Source organism: Streptopelia decaocto (assembly GCF_964273445.1).
Source record: "Streptopelia decaocto genome assembly, contig: SUPER_24_unloc_1, whole genome shotgun sequence".
NCBI lineage: Eukaryota > Metazoa > Chordata > Aves > Columbiformes > Columbidae > Streptopelia > Streptopelia decaocto.
In genome coordinates this window covers 15,043-35,080 of record NW_028117346.1, presented here as the reverse complement: position 1 = coordinate 35,080, position 20,038 = coordinate 15,043, and the positions used below count along the sequence as shown (strand labels likewise).

Below are 20,038 nucleotides of genomic sequence, written 5' to 3'. Positions count from 1 at the left end.
GGCCCTAACCCCCGGCCTTTTGGGGTGCGGAGCAAGGGTGAGGACCCCGGCTGTGGAGGGTGCGATGGAGCCGGCTGCTCTCGCACCTCCAGCTGGGCACGGCCCTTCCTTGTGCCGGAGCTCACCCGATCCCGGCGGTTACCTGCGCTGCCGGATCGGGTTCCCGGGCACAGGGATCACCTTACGGCCCAGCCAGCGCCATGTATAATTCAGCAGCGCTGGCAGCGATGCGGCGGGCGGGCAGGCGCAGGCAGGCCCGGGAGGGCAGCCCCATGGAGAACGGCGTGGGGCAGGAGCCGGGGACCCCCGAGCTGCCCACCGCCGGGGGCGTCCCGGCCCCGCGCCCCCCCTGTGCCCGCCCCAGGCTGGTGTTTCACACGCAGCTGGCCCACGGCAGCCCCACGGGGCGCATCGAGGGCTTCACCAACGTCAAGGAGCTCTACGTCAAAATCGCCGAGGTCTTTGGCATCTCGCCCACCGAGGTGAGGGGGCTGCGGCTGCCGGGGTGTGGGGAGGAGACTTCGCACCCAAGGGGGGGTGCAGACCCCACGGCACGGTCGTGGCCAGCCTTCCCGTGGGTCTCTAGCTGCTTGTGAGTGCAGGCCCCCCAGATGACCTGAAAAAGGGCATTTCAGTCTCAGGGCTGTCTCATCTCCTCTGTGGAATGGTTGTGGGAGGTTCCGTGCCTCAGTTTCCCCCCAGCACAAGGGCAGGGAGCTGCGGCTGCCTGTTCCCTGGCTGATGGCAGCTGCTGCGTAGCCTGGAGCTCAGGGAAAGGTGCAGAGGGATGGACCAGCATTGGGAGCCCCAGATCCTTCTGCTCCAGCAGCACCCAGACCCGGCCAGGCCCGCCCATCCTGGTTCCTGCCCTGGCACCGCCGATGCCCCCCCTGCCCTGCCGGGGTGTCCCCAGCCCCTACTGACCGAGTTCCCCACGGCAGATCCTCTTTTGCACGCTCAACACACACAAAGTAGACATGCAGAAGCTGCTGGGGGGACAGATCGGCCTGGAGGACTTCATCTTCGCCCATGTCCGCGGTGAGACGAAGGAGGTGGAGGTGACCAAGACGGAGGACGCGCTTGGCCTCACCATCACAGACAACGGGGCGGGCTACGCTTTCATCAAGGTGAACCCTGCCCCGTGGGGCTGTGGCTCTGCGGGGTGACATCCCCTCCTGTCACCTCATCCCTGGGACCAGGCTCGTCCCCGATCCCCCCTCCCCAGCTGTTCCCCACCTGGGTCCAGCCTGGCCCTGGGGGTGTCTGCAACCACGGTGCAGTTTGGGGGGGACCCAGTTGCTAAAGGCCATGGAACCCCAGATGTGGTTTTATGTGGGGATGGGGTGGGGGCTGTGTCTGCCTGTCCTTCCTGTGGTGCCACCTTGTTGTTGTGTGTCCCCCACCCCGGTCCCCAGAGAATCAAGGAGGGGAGCATCATCAACCGCATCCAGACAGTGTGTGTGGGCGACAGCATCGAGGCCATCAACGACCAGACCATCGTGGGCTGCCGGCACTACGAGGTGGCGCGGATGCTGCGGGAGCTGCCCCGGGCTCAGCCCTTCACCCTCCGCCTGGTGCAGCCCAAAAAGGCTTTTGGTGAGCTGTGGGGGTCCCTCTGCTCTTGCCCTGGGGATCCTGTGGGGTGGCCAGTCCCTGTGACCCTCCTGCCCTGCAGCCCCCTCCACAGCGACCAGGTGCCCCCCAGGGCCCAACACCCGCCATGTGCACCCCTGCCCTGCACCCCCACCCTGTGTGTACCCCCGGTCCGTGTGTACCCCTGCATGGCACCCATGTGGGCTCTCTCTGGGGGGCTCCAACACCTGCTTGTGCTCCCCTGCCCTGTGTGCTCTGTCTTGGGCACCCATGAGCGCCCTGTAACTGGGTGCATCCCCCCCCCAAGGGTGTCCCTTACACCCTCGCTGTCTGTGAGCACCCCCACCCCACGCAGGGCTCACCCTGGGGTGCTGGGGCTGGGTGCTGGCCGGGGGGGTGCCAGGCCCTGCCTGTGCCCTCACCACGGGGTGCAGACATGATCGGGCAGAGGACGCGGAGCAGCAAGTCCCCGTGCGAGGGCAGAGTGGCCAGCGGGAAGGAGACGCTGCGGCTGCGGGCGCAGGGCCCAGCCACGCTGGAGGAAGGGGTAAGACCCCCCCAGAGACCCCCCACCCTGAGCCCATGGAGGCTCACGCCGTGCCTGGGGGTGGGATGAGCATCCCTGTGCCCCTGGGTGAGCCCTGCACGGTGCATCTATGGGCTCTGGGGGAATGGGGGGGGGTCCCTGGGCTGTGCCCCCACCCCCTGACACCCACCAGCTGGGAATCCCGTCCCCCAGCCCAGCGCGTTGGAGGAAGAAGCCGCCCGCCGGGTGGACGACCTGCTGGAGAGCTACATGGGCATCCGCGACCGCGAGCTGGGTGAGCGGCGGGGCCGGGGGCCCGTCCTGGACCCCCCTCCCGCCACTGACCGGCCTCTCCCCCTCCGCAGCCTCGACCATGGTGGAGGCGGCCAAGGAGAGCCCCGGCGCGGCCCAGCTGGCCCGGGGCTTGGACTCGGTGCTGGGCGAGTTCGCCTTCCCCCAGGAGTTCGTGGCTGAGGTGTGGGCAGCCGTTTGCCACCCCCGTGGGGTGCAGGAGTAGCTGGGGGGTGGCGGTGCCCCTCACCCTGTCCCCTCCCCATGTCCCCACCCCGCCTGAGGCTGGTTGTGCCGGTGGGGGGGACCATTCTGCCCGTGCCCTCTCCTGAGCTGCACCCAGCTGTGTCCACTGGGTTGGGGGGCCTCCCAGCCCATCCCCCCCAAGGGCCCCCCTCACCCCCAAAACATGGCGGGAAGCGGCCATGGCTCATTAAAACAGAGACTGGAGGAAAAGGGCTGTTGCTCCATCTGGCAACAGGACTGGGCCCCCCCAGGGTCCACCTGGGTGTTCATGTTGGCACAGGGAGCTGCACAAGCCGTGTTTTATTGGGGGGGTGTCACTCAGATGGGGACGGGGCGGGGGGCGGCCCTGTGTCCCCACCACTGCCTTGGGTACCGGGATGGGGCCGGCCTGGGGAGAGCCCATGGATGGTGATGGGGACCGTTAATTAACGCGGAGGGGTGGAATGGGGGGCTGCGCCTGTCCCCAGGAGCTGCTACTGCAGCACCGAGTCAGCCGTGAGCTTGCGGCGCAGGGAGGGGTTGAGGACGGGGTAGAGGGACAGGATGGAGGGCCGGGGGCGCAGGCTGGGGTAGATGCGCTGCAGCACGGCCCGTCGGAAGAGGATGTAGACCCAGGGGTCCAGGATCTGGTTCCAGGTGACCATGCGGATGTAGATGAGCAGCATCTTCTGTGTGTGCGTGGGCAGCAGGTGGAGCTGCCCGCCGGCTGGCAGCTGCTGCAGGACGGTCTGCACGATGAAGATCTGCGGGGCAAGGGGGAGGCGTCAGCACAGCGGGGTCCCCACGGTGGGGGAGATGATGGGGGCCAGGCTGGGCATGGAGGCTGTTGGAGAGGGGTCCCAGGCTGGTGTGGGGCACCCACGGTGCATCCCAGCAGTTCTGAGCCCCAGGGCTCACCATGATGGTGCCAAGCCAGGGTGCAGGGTGGTGGGGGGACACCCCCAGACCCAGGGCCTCACCAGGAGGGGCAGGGGGTACCACACTGGGACCTGGGACCTCACCAGGCAGAGCACGGGGGGAACAGCAGCACCCAGGAGGGACGTGGGGGGGGAACAGCAAGAGCCGGGGCCTCACCAAGAGGGGCATCCAGCAGATGGTGGCGATGATCATGATGCCCACGAGCTGCACCATCATCTCCACCTCGCTGTCCCGCCGCCGCTGCACGGATTCCCGGTCGTGGTAGACACGGCAGAGCGTCACCACGCTGACTGTGTTGAAGATGAAGGAGAGCAGCACGGAGAAGATGCCCAGCAGGGCGAAGAGCAGGCAGAAGACGACGTTGCCGGTGTCGGGCAGGAGGGTGAGGAAGCACCAGGAGCCGGGGTACTGCAGCGTGTACCGGCCCAGCCCCAGCACCGGCAGCAGCCCCAGCAGGCAGGAGAAACCCCACACCAGCCCCACGATGGACCAGGCACGGCGCTTGGAGATGCTGGTGGAGCGGGAGAAGGGGTGGTTGATGCCGAAGAACCTCTCGCCGGCCATGGTGGCCCCCAGCAGCAGCGGACACTGCCCGAAGAAGACCATGGAGAAGCCAAGGAAGTTGCAGAGGTGGCAGCCAGGGTCCACCTTGGCCCAGGAGAACTTGATGAAGTGGTAGGGGATGATGACCGAGGCCGTCACCAGCAGCCCCATGAAGTCCGTGACCACCAGCCCGCAGAGGAAGACGAGGAAGGAGGAGCGGGCCCGGCTGGACAGCTGGCGGGAGGAGCTGAGCAGGACGCAGAGGGCAAAGAGGTTGGAGCAGAGGCCGATGAGGCCGAAGGCGGTGGAGAACCAGGGCGAGGTGATGCTGTTCTGCACGCTGTGGCGGCCATCAGTGGCGTTGAACACGCCAAAGCACCTGGCCGCGCTGCCGTTGGGGGGCTCCGTGTCCCCCCACCCCATCCTGCTCCTTCCAGGGGGCTCAGGCGCCCTCCTGGCTCTGCTCCATGGTGCGTCCCCCACCCGTGCCACTGCTGATCCTGCCTTGCCCTGTGGGGACAAGGAGGGAGGTTCAGGGCCGGTGCCCCATGGCCAAGCCTGCCCATCACCCGCGCTGAGCCTGCGCCCATGGCCGGTGCTGGGGACACCGCAGCAGGACGGGGACACCGCAGCAGGACCAGGCACGTGCCGCGCTGGTGCCGCTCCAGGCCCGGGGGGCCCAGCCCCAGCCCTGCAGCTGGCCGGGATTAACCGTCCCCGCTGCGAGCCACGTGCAGCTGCTGCCACGAGCTGTGATCTGGTGTGGGGGGTGCGCGGAGCAGCGCGGCGCCGGCCGCTCGGCTCTGACGGCGCTGGACATGTCTGGACCCACCCGGGGCCATCTGCACTGCGGGAGACTTGCTCTGAGGGATGGGACATGCAGGAACAGGGTGGCTGCACTGGGGCCCGATCCTGCCACCCCACTCCATCCCTGCACCTTCCCTTCCGCACCCACAGCTCAATGGGGAGAGGACGTGTGCTCGCAGTGTAGTGGGGAAACCGGCACCAGCTGGGACATCCGCGCCTGGAGCTGCGGCACTGGCACTGCCACCAGCCCACAGCATGCGTGACGTCCCTGTTCTGCCCCATCACACCTGGAGCCAAGGGTTTGTCACCGGCATGTTGGCCTGGGGACGGCGGCAGGGGCACGAGGACAGCTGTGGCCATGGGCAGCGTGGTCAGTGCCGTGCTGCCTCCGTCGCTAATTAGTCCAGGCTGCAAATGGGGTGATGCGGGCTGGGCTGAGGCATTGGTGACAACGGGAATGGGACAGCCGGGGGTCAGGGCTCCCCCAGGGACCAGACCCTGCTCCTGGGGCCCATTTCTCCAGGCTGGGGTTGTCCTTGCCACCTGTCTTCCCAGTCCCTCCACCACTGGCTGACATTGTCCCCAGGCTGGTGGCCCCCATGGGATGCCCAGTTGTATCCCAACCCACCAGCTCTGCAAAGACTCTGCTGTGGTGCCCCTGGCCATGGGGGTCCTGCCACCTCTGCCTGCCCCTCCCGTGGGGTGCTACTGCCACCTGCCCCTCATGCCCGGCCCCAAGCCAAACCTCGTGCCAAACCCTTGTGCTCGCTCTGTGTCCCCATGTCCCACGCAAACCTTTTGCCGCATCCCGCAGCCTGGCACCCCCCACTCGCCACCCGGTTTCTGGCCCCCAGTGGGAGCGTGGGCACGGGGCTGGGACGGGCCAGGCGCTGCAACACCCCCCTCCGGGGCAGCATCCAGGCTGGGGGTGCTGACACCCACCTGCCCGCTGCACCATTGGCCCCATGGCTGCTGGGGAGCCAGGAAAGGGCTGGGGTGGCCGCAGGGGCACGTCCCCATCGCCGCCCCGTCCCGCACGGGCGGCTGGTGGAGCGCGGTGGTGATTCACCGCCACGGCGCGAGGACGGCCCCGTGTTTTTCCATGAGACAAGAGAGAAAGCTTGCTGCTGTTCGTTCTCTCCAGTCCCCAAGGGATGGCGGTGGTGGCCCCAAGGCGCCAGTCCCCTCGAGACATGCAGTGAGGCCTCAGTGTGGTGGCTCCAGGTCCCCAAGGAACCATCACCTTTTCCCGTGTCCCCTGGGATTTCCCTCCCTGAGGGGCGGCAGATTCTGTCCCCCGCCCCACAGCGATGCCACCTGGGTGCCACAGGGACTCACACAGATGCTCTTGGCTGCCAACCGGCTCGGTGCGGCAGGATCCGACCCCTCTCCCCAGTGTCCACAGGAGGGATCTCCCCGCGGTGCCACCATGACTGGGCAAGGACGCACCAGCCACAGCAGCTCCGTGCCCCAGTCCCGACCCCCTCCCTGTCCCCCCTTCCTGCCCCAGTGCAACCAGCACATGGACCCTCAGCTGCCGCTCGCTGCCGGCAGGGACGGGGACACCGGGGGCTCTGCCCCAGGACCAGCTGCAGTGCTGGATGGGGCTTGGAGGTGATGCTGCCCCACGGAGCTGCCTCGGCCGCCAGCCTGGGACCACGCAGCACTTACAGGGAATCAAATATTAAAGAGGGGCCACTTAGCGCTGGCACCGCTGGGAGTGAGTCGAACCCCATATGCACCAGAGCAAACCAGAGGCACTTAAGGGAAGGGGATTGTGTGGGGGCTCCTCACTCACCCTCTCCCCCCGTTGCAGGCAGGATGCGCATGGGGACGGCGTGCGGAGGAGACACCCCGAGCCTGGTGCTCCTGCCGACCCCGCACGCCTGGGTTTGGGGTCACCAGACTTGGCAAAACCCTCTCCCAGGGAGATCATGGGGGATCGAGGGTTTGGCACGAGTAAAGGCAAAGGGTGCCCGGACAAAATCCCAGTGGAGCGGTGCTGTCTCCAGAACGGGCTGCTGGAGGCTGCAGTGCTGCCAGCAGCGACGGGGACCGGTGCGGGCGCTGATGATGCTCTTGGCACCGCGCGAGCCCGCGGGTCAGCGTCGCTGTGGATGCACCGCGGGCTGCCCGGGCGCCACTTCCTGCGCCGGCCACATCCGAGGCCAGCGAGGGAAAGGCGAGGGGCTGATGGGAGCGCAGGAGGCTGCTCCTTATCAGTGCAGCTCCCTCCCCAGCTCTTCGCTTCCCCAGGCGTCCTCGGGCAGGGCTGGGCTGGCAGGATCAGGCTGGGGGGGGCTGGGACCTGAGGGACCTGCAGAGGGACCCCAAACTGGGCAGCAGCAACTCCCCCAACACCCCACATGCCCCTTGGTCTGGGCTCTGCCAGCCGGGACGTGGCACTTGGCCGCAGGGCGGTTGTGCAGAAGATGCTGCAGGACATTTGCATTTGTCCCTTGTGTGTCCAGTGTCTTCCCTTTGCTTGCAGGACCTCTCCAGTGACAGCCACCTGCCCTTACAGGACAAGGACTTTCTCTGCAGTGTCCCCTCTGCCTCTGCAGCCTGATGTCCCTTGTGCACGTGGTCCCATGGGAGGTCATCGGGCACAGCTGTCCCTGCCAGGGGATGTGATCCCACGGCCAACGGCCTCCCAGGCTGGGGCTCTCTGGGCAGCAGATCAGCTTGAGGCCATCGGCTGCGATGGGAAACGCAACCGCCACGTCATGGGCATGGGGACCTGGCCTGGCCTGGAGCAGGGACACCCCCAGGGCAGAGGACGCTCATGAGAGGCACTGGCACAGCTGCAGGCATGGTGGCTGTCCTCACCGGTCCCGCTGGAGCCCACAGGAGACGCACCCAACCCACTCACTCCCCAGGCTGGCTGGGGGAACTGTTAACACAGTCCTTGTCCCATCTTGTCCCAACCCGTCCCATCTTGTCCCAACCTGTCCCTGGGGTCCTGCACGGGGCAGGTGGTGGCGGTTGGGGTTGCCCTGGGCACCTTTGAGTGGCAGAGATGGGACCCACCAGCGCCGTGTCCCCGAGGGGGCAGCAGCCATAGCCCCCCAAGCCCGGCTGCATCTCCAGGGCTTCGAAGCTGCCGCTGGGCCGCCCCAAACTGCCCCTTTCCCTCGGCCGGGGGAGCAGCGGGCGGGGGCGGCCGGGGCTGTGCCGGGAAAGCGGCCCGGCCCCGGTAGCCCCGAAAGCAAGTCCTGGTGCCGGGGGGGACCCTGGGGCCCCGGACACCCGGCTCAGGGCACAGGCAGCCGGGGGGAGCGGGGGACCACGTCCCCCTTTTCTCCCGGCCATGGGGTCACCGCTTTCCCCCCCCGGCAAAACGCCGCAGCTCCTCGCGGTTCCGTGCCAACCGGGCGGCCCAGCCCTGATGGCCCCGGGCAGCCCCAGCCCCCGCAGCCCCGCGGGCCGCCCGGCCCCTCCATCACAGGCTCTCTCTCCGTCCATCCCAGCGCTGCCGTCTGTCTGTCCATCCCCCTCCGTCCGTCCAGCCCAGCCTTGGGGGCTCTTTGTGCTTCCCAGCTCCTCCGGCCGCTGCCCCCGCGCCCCGGGCCGCGCATCCCCCAGCAGACCCCCCGCCGCCCCCGCTCCTACCTCGCTGCCGGCGGGACCCACCCGGCGCGGCTGAGCCCAGCCCAGCCCAGCCCAGCCCAGCCCCGCTCCGTTCGGCTCGGCTCGGCTCGGCTCGGCTCGGCTCGGCTCAGCACAGCCCAGCTCCGCTCGGCTCGGCTCAGCCCAGCCCAGCCCAGCCCCGCTCAGCTCAGCTCAGCTCAGCTCGGCTCGGCTCAGCTCAGCCTGGCTCGGCTCAGCCCGGCCCCGCGGGAGGGCGGGGGGAAGGGCCGGGCTCTCAGCCCCCTCCGGCCCCGCCCTGCACCCCCCGGAACCGGCTCCGGCCCCGCACCGGCTCCCCCTCCATCCCGACAACCGAGCCCCATCGCCCAACTCCTGCCCGGGTCCGGCCGCTGCGGGCTGCGCCCCAAACCCCCGCAACATCCTCGGTGCGGACCCCCCGGGCCGGCACCCAGAGCCCCCCGGCCCCAGGGCGCCCCGGAGGCGGCAGCACCCGGGGGTGGGACAAGCGGCCGCGTCCCCCGGCCTCACCTGGCCCCGCTCAGCTGGGAGAACGGGCTGGCGCTGAGACACCCCGACCCCACAACACCCGGCTATATTTAGCGGGGCCGGGCTCTTATCCGGGTTACTCATTTGTTTACCCGAGCTGGATTCCTGCGTCTGGAGGGGGGGTCAGTCCGGTGGCCATGGCCATCCCAGCAGACCCACACCAGCCCAGCTCCATGGGGCTGGCCCCACAGCGCCGCCTCCGCCTCCAGCCCGGGAGGGGATGTCGCTGTTGCCCCCACAGCTGGCCCTGAGACCCGGGCATGGGGTGGCAGCAGGTACTGGAAGAAAGGTGGAGAAGGGCTGAGGGGCCACACAGACATGAGCTGGTGCCCCCCAGCAGTGTCCCTGGGGGGACCCCCCAGCCCTGGCCACCCCTGCCCCAGGGACGTGGCCGGATGCAGCCTGGGGGCTTTTGCACACCGGGGGTTTTTCCAGCCCAACTGCTCTGAGCTCAGATTGTCACAGTTTGTCACCCTGTGGCCAGCCGGGCTCCCCAGGATACCCTGTTCCCAAGCACTGTCCTGAGGCGCGGGAGCCGCAGGAGGGGACGCGGCTGCGTCCACTGCTGCTCTTCGTGCTCTGCCCGGGCGGCAGAGCCCACCCGGCACCGGCGGCTCCATCCAGCGCTGAAGCATTGGGGGTGTCCGAGCCCATGGGTGACACCGCGCTGTCTGTGCACCCCGCATCCCAGCACGGCCCACAGCGCCGGGGCCTGGGGGTGGCTGGGTGATGCTCGGAGACCTGAGCAGGAGGTTTTCCTGACACTGCCTTGGTGTGGAGCAGGGACTGTCACAGCAACGGCCGGGAGGAGGGTGACGGCTGGAGCGGAGGGACAGGCTGCAGAGCCGGGATGCGCTGGGCCCGCTGGAGGGAGCGCGGCGGGGGCAGGAGCAGCCCCACCGAAAGCAGAACCCGCTGAGCTGCTCGGGTGTGCCGACCCTCCCGCTGTCCCGGCACAGGGTGCAGCTGCACCTGCAGCGGATGTGGGCACGGGGGTGTCACAGGCTCCGCACCCACCCGCCACCCCCGGCATGTTCTGGGCAGGAACAACCCCAGGTTCCAGTATAGGTTGGGAAATTACATATTAGAGAGCAGTGTAGGGGAAAGGGACCTGGGGGTCCTGGGGACAGCAGGGTGACCATGAGCCAGCACTGGGCCCTTGTGGCCAGGAAGCCAATGGGACCTGGGGTGGGTTAGAAGGGGGTGGTCAGTAGGTCAGAGAGGTTCTCCTGCCCCTCTGCTCTGCCCTGGGGAGACCACACCTGGAATATTGTGTCCAGTTGTGGCCCCTCAGTTCCAGCAGGACAGGGAACTGCTGCAGAGAGTCCAGCGCAGCCACCAAGATGCTGCAGGGAGTGGAGCATCTCCCGTGTGAGGAAAGGCTGAGGGAGCTGGGGCTCTTTAGCTTGGAGAAGAGGAGACTGAGGGGGGACCTTATTAATGTTTAGAAATATATAAAGGGTGAGTGCCACGAGGATGGAGCCAGGCTCTTCTCGGTGGCAAACAATGATAGGACAAGGGGTAATGGGATCAAGCTGGAACACAAGAGGTTCCACTTAAATTTGAGAAAGAAACTTCTTCTCAGTGAGGGTGGCAGAGCCTGGCCCAGGCTGCCCAGGGGGGTTGTGGAGTCTCCTTCTCTGCAGACATTCCAACCCGCCTGGACATGTTCCTGTGCGACCTCACCTGGGCGTTCCTGCTCCAGCAGGGGGATTGGACTGGATGAGCTTTTGAGGTCCCTTCCAATCCCAAACATACTGTGATACTGTGAAACTGTGAAACTGTGAACCCGGCTGAGCTGCCGCCACCGGCTCTGGGAGCAGAAAAGAGCTGTGCCCGCCAGCCCGGCCCAGGGCTGCGCGGTGGCAAATGAGGCAGAGGAACGTAACTGGCTCCCCCTGAAACGCAAGGGACATGTGGAGCGGAGCTCTGAGCCACCAGGGCTGGAAAAATCCTGGGCTTAGGCAGCTTCTGAACCGGGCACAGTGGGCGCCCAGCAGCGGCAGCTCCCAGGGTTCAGGCTCTTGTGCCCAGTCGGTGGCTCTGGTTGGGAGATGCGTCGGTTGGGGATGCAGGGAAAAGGCAGTGCCTGGAGGGGACACGGAGCCTGTGCGGGCAGGGGGCACACTGGGATGCTTTAGGGGAGCTCCCCTCACACATGCACCCTGGAGGGAGGGGGCAGTGGGCTCTGCAGGCAGCTGAGCAGTGAGGGCACCCGGCCGCTGGCTTTGGGGTTTGGGTTTTTTCCCCGTTTCCTGCAAAGCCATCCCTGGCCGGGCATTCACACGCTTCCTGTGCCGAGCTCGGGCCCCGAAACCCCCCTGCGCTGAGCGGCTTTAAATAACCCACAGGAAGGAGAGGCTGGGGGACGTGTCCTGGCACAGCACCGGCCCAGGGACGTCCGGCAGGATGGGGAGGGGGCACCCGCACGTGGGGCCGAGGCGGTTGGGGGGCCCCCCGACCCCGGGCAGGCTGTGCCCCACGCCGTGGGGGTGACCGTGGGAGCCTCCTGAGCACGAGTCCCACAGCATTGCAGGGCTGGATCCGGCCAGCGGTGCTGAGAGCAGACGGACAGGACAAGCCTCCCGAGCTCTGGGGACAACGGCAGCCGTGGGGCACAGAGAGCCCCGCTCAGCCCCGCTGGCCCTGCCACGGTGCTGGGGGCCCGGGCAGCCGCTTCGCCCCTTCACCGCGGGGCTGCACCATGGGCAGGATGCAGGGAGGCCCGCAGGGAGGAAACAACCTTGCTGCAGGATTTCAGGGCTGAGACAGAGGTTTCCTGGAGGCTGCGCTGCCGGGTGTTACTCACGCACCGGCATCTCCTGCTCCCTCAGCACCCACAGGGACACCCGAGGGGTCAGGACCTGGGGGGGATGGGCCACGAGGAGCCATCCCAGGGGTGACCGACGCCAGCGAGTCCCAGCTCAGCCCTGAAGCACTCGCCAAGGTGCCCCGAACCCACTGAGCATCGCTCGAGGCCCTCAGGGCCCCCCGCCTCACGCTGGGGGGCTGGGGAACGCGGCTGCCCCAGCCCATGGGAGCAAGAGCCGCCTGGGCACAGTGTGGGAGGGACCACGGGCCAGGGAAAGCAGATTTTCCCTGTAAGGAGATGTCCCATCTCACACCCCCTCTCTCCTCCCCGCGGGAGGCAGCCGCCTCGCAGCCACTGAACCGCTCATCCTGCAGCCAGGGCGCTGCTGCCGCTCCCCGGCCACTGGAAACCAGGGGGAATGTGCCAGAACGGAGGCTGCCCGGGAGGGCGATGGGCCTGGGGGTCGGTGACAGCGGGAGCAAAGGGGCAGCAGCTCCAGCTGCGGAGGCTCCAGGCCGGGCTGGCGTGGGGGGGGAGGGGGCTGGCACAGGCACGGGGAGTGTATGGGGCTGGAATGGGAGGGCACAGGGCTGAGAGGATGTAGGGACAGGGACACAGGGGGTGAGGACACCCCCAGCGCTGCCCAGCCCCAGAGCAGCAGGGGAGCTCCCAGCGCGGGACTGGCTGGTGCTGAGGTGCAGGAGCCACACTACGGAGCAGCGCAGGCTGCCCATGCCTGGGATGCCACGGCTTAAACAACCCTTATTTATTTATACCAAAGTCTCAGGTCCCTCAGGGTAAAAGAACAGCGAAAACCCTCCAGAAGGGGCCCTGTGCTGGGCCAGGCTCCGCAGACATCTCTGGGACAGTGCCTGTGACAAGGGATGAGAGCCCCCACGCCAGGGGTCCAGCAGCCCCTCATCTGCGGTAACGGTAACGCTTGAAGTGGAACCAGAGCTGGAAGATGCCGTTGGCAAACTGGCAGCGGAAGCCGTGCCGGTGGGAATACTCCCACTCCCGGTTGACGATCTTGAAGGCGATGTCCTCGTAGGGCGGCCCGGCGTGGAAGCGCAGGATGGCGAAGTCCTTGTTGTCCTGGCAGGCCTCCAGGAAGTACTCGGGCGTTGAGCGCTTGTCAATGAGGTCGGGGTAGAAGATGTTGAACTTGTAACCCTGCACAATCTTGGGGGGAGGGTTGTCGAAGTCGTAGTGGGTCTGGTTGTACTTGTTCCACTCGAAACCTGTGTGCACCCGGTTGAAGAAGCGGGGCTTGCGGGGCCGGTACTTGTCAGCCCAGAGATAGGCCTTGCCCGTAAGGGGCATTTCCACGCTGAACTGCGCCTCGTCTGCACCCATGCCCTCCTTGGCCTTCCGGAAGAAGATGTCATCGGTGCTTTCCGTGGCATCACCTGTAGGGACGAGAGGTGACATCTGGTCCTGCAGTGCCAGCCAGGCCCAGGTGTGCAGCGGGATGAGCAGCAGATGCTGGGCAGGGGATGCAGAGCAGAACACGGAGATGCACGTGCTGCCCTGTGGGCTCCAGGTGGGCACCGGGCAGAGCCACCAGTGTGCCCAGGTGGCCAAGAAGGCCAATGGTGTCCTGTCCCGTATCCAAAAGAGCGTGGTCAGCAGGCCAAGGGCAGTGATCCTTCCCGTGCTCTGCACTGGGGAGGCCACACCTGGAGTATTGTGTTCAGTTCTGGGCCCCTCAGGTCAGGAAAGAGATTGAAGTGCTGGAGCGGGTCCAGAGAAGAGCAACAAGACTGGGGAAGGGACTTGAGCACAAGCCCTATGGGGAGAGGCTGAGGGAGCTGGGCTTGTTTAGTCTGGAGAAGAGGAGGCTTAGAGCTGAGCTCAGCACTCTCTAGAACTACCTGAAGGGCAGTTCTAGCCAGGTGGGGATTGGGCTCTTCTCCCAGGCATCAGCAATAGGACAAGGGGCCATGGGCTTCAACTCTGCCAGGGGAAATTGAGGCTGGAGATGAGAAAGCAATTCTGTGCAGAGAGAGTGGTCAGGACTGGAATGGCTGCCCAGGGAGGTGCTGGACTCACCGGCCCTGGAGGATTTTAAACTGAGATTGGCCATGGCACTTAGTGCCATGATCTAGTAAACGGACTAGAGTTGGACCAAGGGTTGGACTCGATAATCTCTGAGGTCTTTTCCAACCCAGTCCATTCTGTGATTCTGTGTGATATCTCACCCAAAACACCCTCCCCGCTTGCCCACAGCCCCCCAGCTTGGTGGTTTGGCTGCGAGAGGGGAAGGGCCTGAGGCGGGTACCCGCAGCCACAGCTCCCTGCTCTTGTCCAGGCCGCGGTGCCCCTGGCCGCCTGGGGACACCCCTGCCAGGCCAGCTCGGGACACGTGCTCCAGCGCCAGCCCCTACCCACCCTCTTCCGCGAGCAGCGTCCCCCCAGCCCCGCACCCCAGGGCTTCTACCTGTGACCTGGAGCTGCTGTCGCAGAAGCAGCAGCCGATGAGTGTCCTCCTCAGCCTCCAGCACGTGGGCGTCGAAGGGCAGCTCGTTGGGGCCCAGCAGCCGCGGGCTGTACTTCCCCGCATCGTAGTCGTCCAGGCTCTGCTGGATCAGGTCCTCCTCCATCAGCACGGCTTCCCCCTCAGCCTCCGCTTTGGCCTCTGCGTCCTGCTCAGCCTCGGGCTCCGAGGACGGCCCTGGCTGCACCACCAGGCTCTCCTCTGGGTCCAGCCTGCAAGGAAGAGAGAAGAGAGAACTGGGACGGGGATGGTACCCTGGTTCTCTGCCCACCTGGGGTCTGTCTGTGGAAGGACGGGAGCACGAGGCTGGATTTTCTGTCCCCGGTGCCCCACACGAGAGGCTCGGATGACCGCACTGCCCAAGGAAAGGGCTGTGTACCTGTCGCTGGGGGAGGCGGGCTCTTGCTTGATGATGGGGAAGAGCGGTTCGCTCTCCACACCCTGCTCCTGCTTCAACTTGTACAGTTTCTGGCGCAGCACATCCTGGTGCCGCTCCCGCAGCCTGTGAAGAGATGAGCCGTGAGGAACCACCCAGCAGAACCGCTTCATGTCCACACAGCTCAGAGCTGTGACACCCACCACCCCCTGCAGAAATCTGCTGCCTTTTGTACAGTTTGGGGCTGAAAAACCTTCCAGTTCAGCTCCCTCTCGGAGACCTCACTGGAAACATTGCCACTGGAGAAGGGACCGAGTGCCCAAGCCCTACTCCCCTCTTGGGAGAACCAGCCATCTCAGAAAAGGTATAAAACTCCTCCACCAAAGATTTCAGGTTTGTGCCTCCCCAACTCTGCTCACAGAGGGGTCTGCGCTGCCCGTTTCCACAGCCCTGGCCAGGGGACGGTCCCTGTTCTCACCTGGCCCGAGCCATGTAAGCCTTCAGCTGCTGCAGCAGGCTCTCCCAGTACCCGACGTCAAGGTTGGGTCCTCCTGCCCGGATCTTGCTCTCGATGCCCTGGTACAGCACTTGCAGCTGGTTGTACGTCTTCCCCTTGAACACGGACTGCACGTCTGAGCTGACGGAGGCATTGACGCCATCCCGGCGCTCCCCTGAACAGACGGGCAAGGGCAGCCGGTCAGTCCCAAGCGCTCACCCAGGCCCTCGGGGCTCTGCCGGCAGCAACGGCCGCTCCGGACCCACCGGACCCACCCAGCAGATCCCAGAGAACCGCTCTGAGACTGAGCCCCTGCGTGCTGCTTCGCCCACCCCCCGCCTGCCCCGTGACCCCCACCCCGGCTCTGCCCTCCAGCTCACCCGGCCCTCCTTTCCCAGAGGCCTCCAGCTTGCGCAGCTTGGCTATCTCATCCTCCGTGATGATGGTCATGTCCCTCCAGAAGTCCACATTCTTCCCTTGCTCCAGCTCCATGTAAACCTGCCGGCAGGAGACAAGCAGGACGTCAGGCACAGCTCCGCACCGCGGGCAGGACGCGGAGCTGAGGCGGAGCCCTGAGCTGCTGCCCCTCAGCAGCAGTGGCAGAGCCGGCACCTGGATGTCCTCCACCAGATCCTCCATGTCTGACACGGTCAGGCCGTTCAGGAACGTGTAGGGCTCGTGCATCTCCACGGCCAGGTCGTCGTCCTCCGCGCTGATGTACTTGGCCAGAAGGTCAATGGGTTTTGCCCTCCCGTCCCGAATCCGGATCTTAGACCTGGCCAAGAGAAGAGGGACAGCAAGCGGTGCCACCCACCCCCTGCTCCCTGGGGGCCTGTCCCTGCGGAACCGCGCACCTACCGCAGCTTGGCCTGCTGCAGGTGGAAGTTGTCCTCCTGCTCTTCCCAGGTTTTGAAGTGCTCTGCCTCTTTCTCCCGCTGCAGCATCTCCAGCTCCTGCTCACGCATGGCCTTCTCCCGCTCTCGCTCCAGGCGCAGCTGCTTCACCTGCCCGGGGCAGAGGGAGACGTGAGGCCCCCGGCAGGATGCGCATCCCCGCGCAGCCCTGACGCTGCTCACCAGCCAGGAGCCGTGTGGATGGAGAGCTGGGGGACCAGGCTGCTCGCTGACAGCCCTTGGGAGTACAGGGGACACAGGGGACATGGGCATGCTCAAGTGCCTCAGTGCCATGACTTGTCTTCCTCAGCACCTCCTAAGCTGGACTTAACCCCAAGAAAATCCTCACCCTGGAACAGCAGAACTCAGCACACTGTAGCCCCCCAACCCTACAGCCTACAGGCACCCCCAGTGAGAACAAGGAGACTTCCAGGTGAGCAACTGGGAGAACTGGGCTGTCCACAGGGTTCTCTGTCAGATGGTGGGAGGGAGGGGACATCTGATCCCACCTTCTGCAGCTCCAGCCGATTGTCCTCCTGGATTCGCTTGTTCCTCTCCTTCAGGTCCTTCTCATCCAGGTGGCTGATCCCCTTCTTTTCCAGCGCCTGAAACAGAGTGGCCAAGGGAAGCTGTGAAACCCAGTAACCTCTACAGGCCCTCACCTCTGCCGTTCCAGTGAGCTCTGATCCAGTGCAAAGTCCCCAAATCCCCCAAATTCTACTCCTGAAACACCTCAGCAAAACCCAGGCTCAAGGCTGGGGATACCAACTGAACTGGCCAGTGCCAATGCACCAGTAAATGCTGCCCAGCGCTCAGCTGGCAGCTCCCAGCAGGTCTGGGTCTCCCTCCTGCACCCTGACCCACCTCCTCGCCCCACAGCCCTGGCCACAGACCTTGGTCTTCAGGAGAGAGGGGTAAAACCCCACTGAGCTTGCCAGAATCACCCAGCTGCTGCCCCAGACGACTACTTTACTCCCACATGGCTGCTTGTAGCGATAAGAGAGGTTCTCACCTCAAGCAAAGCTCCCCCCAACACCCCATAACTCCCCGTCCCGTCCCGCAGCAGCTGCAGGGGCACAATCCCCTCCGAGCTGCCTCTGACAACAGGCGGCGTGGAGCAGAGCTCACCTTGCTCCAGATGAAGGTGCCCAGCAGGTTGTTGTCCCCAAAGGGGTTGTCGGTGTTGGTGTAACCCATGTACTCCTCTCCCCACCCCATCTTCTCCCGCTTCTTCCTCTCCTTGGCCTCCTTCTTGGCCAGCCGGCGAGCCCGTTTCTCCTCAGGGGTCTCCAAGGCTTTCATGAGTGCAGCCTGCTTCTTCTTCTCCTCCTTCAGCCTCAGGCGCTCCTGGAGGCTCAGCTGCTGCCCCGGCTCCTCGCTGCCCCGGGAGCGCGGCGGGGAGGGGGAGCTGAGGGAGGACACGGAGGATCCGGAGCCATCTCTCCTCCGCCGCCGCTCTCTGCTCCGCGCTCTCCTCCTGTCTCTCTCGCGCTCCGAGCTGGAGGAGCGATCCCGGGACCGCGAGCGGTGTTTCTTCTGGCTCTTACGGTGCTGATCGCTGCTCTTGCTTTTCTTTTTCTTCCATTTCTGTCTCGCATCGTCAGAGCCGGAGCTGGGGCGGGAAAGCGGCGGTTCAGCTGGGAGCTGACAGCGGCTCCGTGGGGCACCCCGGGGCGGGGGGCGTTTCCTGCAGCGGGAAGCGGCGCCGGCGGCACCGGAGCTCCCGGCAGAGCCGACAACCGGCCACACAGAATCACAGAATGGACTGGGTTGGAAAAGACCTCAGAGATCATCCAGTCCAAGCCTTGGTCCAACTCCAGCCCATTGACTAGATCATGGCACTAAGTGCCATGGCCAATCTCAGTTTCAAAACCTCCAGGGCCGCTGAGTCCAGCCCCTCCCTGGGCAGCCATTCCAATCCTGACCACTCTCTCTGCACAGAATTGCTTTCTCATCTCCAGCCTCAATTTCCCCTGGCAGAGTTGAAGCCCATGGCCCCTTGTCCTATTGCTGATGCCTGGGAGAAGAGCCCAATCCCCACCTGGCCAGAACTGCCCTTCAGGTAGTTCTAGAGAGTGCTGAGCTCAGCTCTAAGCCTCCTCTTCTCCAGACTGAACAAGCCCAGCTCCCTCAGCCTCTCCCCATAGGGCTTGTGTTCCAGTCCCTTCCCCAGTCTTGTTGCTCTTCTCTGGACCCTCCAGCACTTCAATCTCTTTCCTGAGCTGAGGGGCCCACACGGGCTGGCTGGGGCCACCGACGAGGTTTCCAAACCGCTGCCCGTCCCTGTTCCAGCCCCCGCCCTGCCCGAGGCCCAGCCCGGCCTCCCCCCGCGCTCCCCCGGCGCCTTTACCGCAGCAGCGCCCCGGGCGGGAGAGGGGCCCGGCCTGGCCTGGCCCGCGGCCCCCGGGCGGGTCCCCTTCCCGCCCCCCCGGGCCCGCGGCCCCTCAGACGAGGCCCAGCCGCTCCACGGCCCGGTCCCCGCTCACCCCGAGCTCGGCTCCCGCCGGCGGCTGCGGCTCCGGCGCTTCTCCCGGCTCCCGGAGCGCCCCCGGTCCCGCTCCCGGTCCCGCTCCCGCCGCTGCGATCGCGACCGGCGCGGCCTGGCCGGGCTGCGCGACCCCGACCCCATCGGCTGCGGCTCCGCCCCGGGGGCCTCTGGCAGGACCCGGCACACAGGGCTGCCCGCCGCGCCGCCTGGGCCAAGCCCGGCGAGGCCAGCGGCCGCTCGAGGGGTGGGTGGCGCAGGCGGCGGCACGGGCAGCCCCTAGGTGAGGCCCCGGCGGGAGGCGGTGCCGGCCGGCCGACCCCGCCCCCATCCCGCCCCGTCCCATTTTCCTCCCGTTTCTCCCCAAAAGCGCGGGCGGCGCGGGACAGAGGAGGCGGAGCCGGAGCACAGCACAGATACAGCTTTATCACAGCGCCGCGGACAGACAGACAGACAGCAGCCATGGACAGCTCTCTGGAAAAAGGGCTCCCGAGCGGGGGGGGAAAAACCTCAAAATAACCAAGAAAGAAAAGCGCTCGTGACTTAACCCCCCAAAAAAAGAGAAACAAAAGAGAAACGTGACAACGCCCGCGGGTGGCGCCGCGGCCCCGCCGTTACATTCGATGCACGCGCAGAGCGGCCACGGACACGAGTGGGAACGGGAACGGACTCGGGGCTCATCACGCACGGCAGAAAGAACCAGCAGACGCGAGCCGGCCGGGCGGACCGAGCCGGGCGGGGCCGGAGCCGGGGACGCGCGGAGCCCGCCCAGCCCCGCGGGGCTCCCGCAGCGCCGCCTGGCACCGGGCCGGGCCCGCGCAGAGCCCCGCGCAGAGCCCCGCACAGAGCCCCGCGCAGGGACCCGCAGAGAACCCCGCACAGAGCCCCGCACAGGGACCCGCACAGGGACCCGCACAGAGCCCCGCACAGGGACCCGCACAGAGCCCCGCACAGGGACCCGCACAGAGCCTGCACAGAGCCCCGCACAGAGCCTCGCACAGGGACCCGCACAGGGACCCGCACAGGGACCCGCACAGAGCCCCGCACAGAGCCCCGCACAGAGCCTCGCACAGGGACCCGCACAGAGCCCCGCACAGGGACCCGCAGAGAACCCCGCACAGAGCCCCGCACAGGGACCCGCACAGGGACCCGCACAGAGCCCCGCACAGAGCCCCGCACAGGGACCCGCACAGAGCCCCGCACAGGGACCCGCACAGAGCCCCGCACAGGGACCCGCACAGGGACCCGCACAGAGCCCCGCACAGGGACCCGCACAGGGACCCGCACAGGGACCCGCGCAGGGACCCGCACAGGGACCCGCGCAGGGACCCGCACAGGGACCCGCACAGAGCCCCGCACAGAGCCCCGCACAGGGACCCGCAGAGAACCCCGCACAGAGCCCCGCACAGGGACCCGCA

General features: G+C 66.6%; 3 protein-coding genes across 4 annotated transcripts; 1 reads left to right on the top strand and 2 right to left on the bottom strand.

Annotated features, from left to right (window-relative positions):
- The first annotated feature begins 121 nt into the window (after positions 1–121).
- Positions 122–2,855, top strand: GIPC3 (GIPC PDZ domain containing family member 3). The gene is made up of 6 exons (XM_082076416.1): positions 122–482; positions 942–1,127; positions 1,416–1,596; positions 2,028–2,140; positions 2,333–2,414; positions 2,485–2,855. Exons 1-6 carry the CDS (start codon positions 201–203, stop codon positions 2,634–2,636), a joined length of 996 nt encoding a protein of 331 aa, XP_081932542.1. The 5' UTR covers positions 122–200; the 3' UTR covers positions 2,637–2,855.
- Positions 2,856–2,939: 84 nt separating this feature from the next.
- Positions 2,940–8,726, bottom strand: TBXA2R (thromboxane A2 receptor). The gene is made up of 3 exons (XM_082076419.1): positions 8,537–8,726; positions 3,731–4,627; positions 2,940–3,399 (listed from the first exon to the last, which is right to left on the bottom strand). The coding sequence occupies exons 2-3, from the start codon at positions 4,538–4,540 to the stop codon at positions 3,130–3,132; spliced, it is 1,080 nt and encodes a 359-aa protein (XP_081932545.1). The 5' UTR covers positions 4,541–4,627; positions 8,537–8,726; the 3' UTR covers positions 2,940–3,129.
- A 3,898-nt stretch (positions 8,727–12,624) lies between these two features.
- Positions 12,625–18,789, bottom strand: CACTIN (cactin, spliceosome C complex subunit). 2 transcript variants are annotated; one of them, XM_082076425.1, is made up of 10 exons: positions 18,622–18,789; positions 17,264–17,747; positions 16,645–16,740; positions 16,101–16,246; positions 15,855–16,017; positions 15,623–15,740; positions 15,225–15,417; positions 14,750–14,872; positions 14,314–14,606; positions 12,625–13,282 (listed from the first exon to the last, which is right to left on the bottom strand). In XM_082076425.1, exons 1-10 carry the CDS (start codon positions 18,762–18,764, stop codon positions 12,792–12,794), a joined length of 2,250 nt encoding a protein of 749 aa, XP_081932551.1. In that variant the 5' UTR covers positions 18,765–18,789; the 3' UTR covers positions 12,625–12,791. The 2 variants fall into 2 exon arrangements, with proteins under 2 accessions (XP_081932551.1, XP_081932552.1); XM_082076426.1 differs by having other exon boundaries at positions 14,314–14,582.
- Between the last annotated feature and the right edge of the window lie 1,249 nt (positions 18,790–20,038).

Excerpts from the sequence above, each read along its gene's own strand:
- CACTIN (XM_082076425.1), bottom strand. The coding sequence starts at position 18,764 with ATGGGGTCGGGGTCGCGCAGCCCGGCCAGGCCGCGCCGGTCGCGATCG. Across the intron at positions 16,018-16,100 it reads CTGCAGCAGGCCAAGCTGCG|GTCTAAGATCCGGATTCGGG; the intron begins GTAGGTGCGCGG and ends TCTCTTGGCCAG. Across the intron at positions 14,873-15,224 it reads GCTTACATGGCTCGGGCCAG|GCTGCGGGAGCGGCACCAGG; the intron begins GTGAGAACAGGG and ends ATCTCTTCACAG.
- TBXA2R (XM_082076419.1), bottom strand. The coding sequence starts at position 4,540 with ATGGGGTGGGGGGACACGGAGCCCCCCAACGGCAGCGCGGCCAGGTGC. Across the intron at positions 3,400-3,730 it reads TCTGCTGGATGCCCCTCTTG|ATCTTCATCGTGCAGACCGT; the intron begins GTGAGGCCCCGG and ends CTTGCCCCGCAG.
- GIPC3 (XM_082076416.1), top strand. The coding sequence starts at position 201 with ATGTATAATTCAGCAGCGCTGGCAGCGATGCGGCGGGCGGGCAGGCGC. Across the intron at positions 483-941 it reads TTGGCATCTCGCCCACCGAG|ATCCTCTTTTGCACGCTCAA; the intron begins GTGAGGGGGCTG and ends TCCCCACGGCAG. Across the intron at positions 2,415-2,484 it reads CATCCGCGACCGCGAGCTGG|CCTCGACCATGGTGGAGGCG; the intron begins GTGAGCGGCGGG and ends CCCCCTCCGCAG.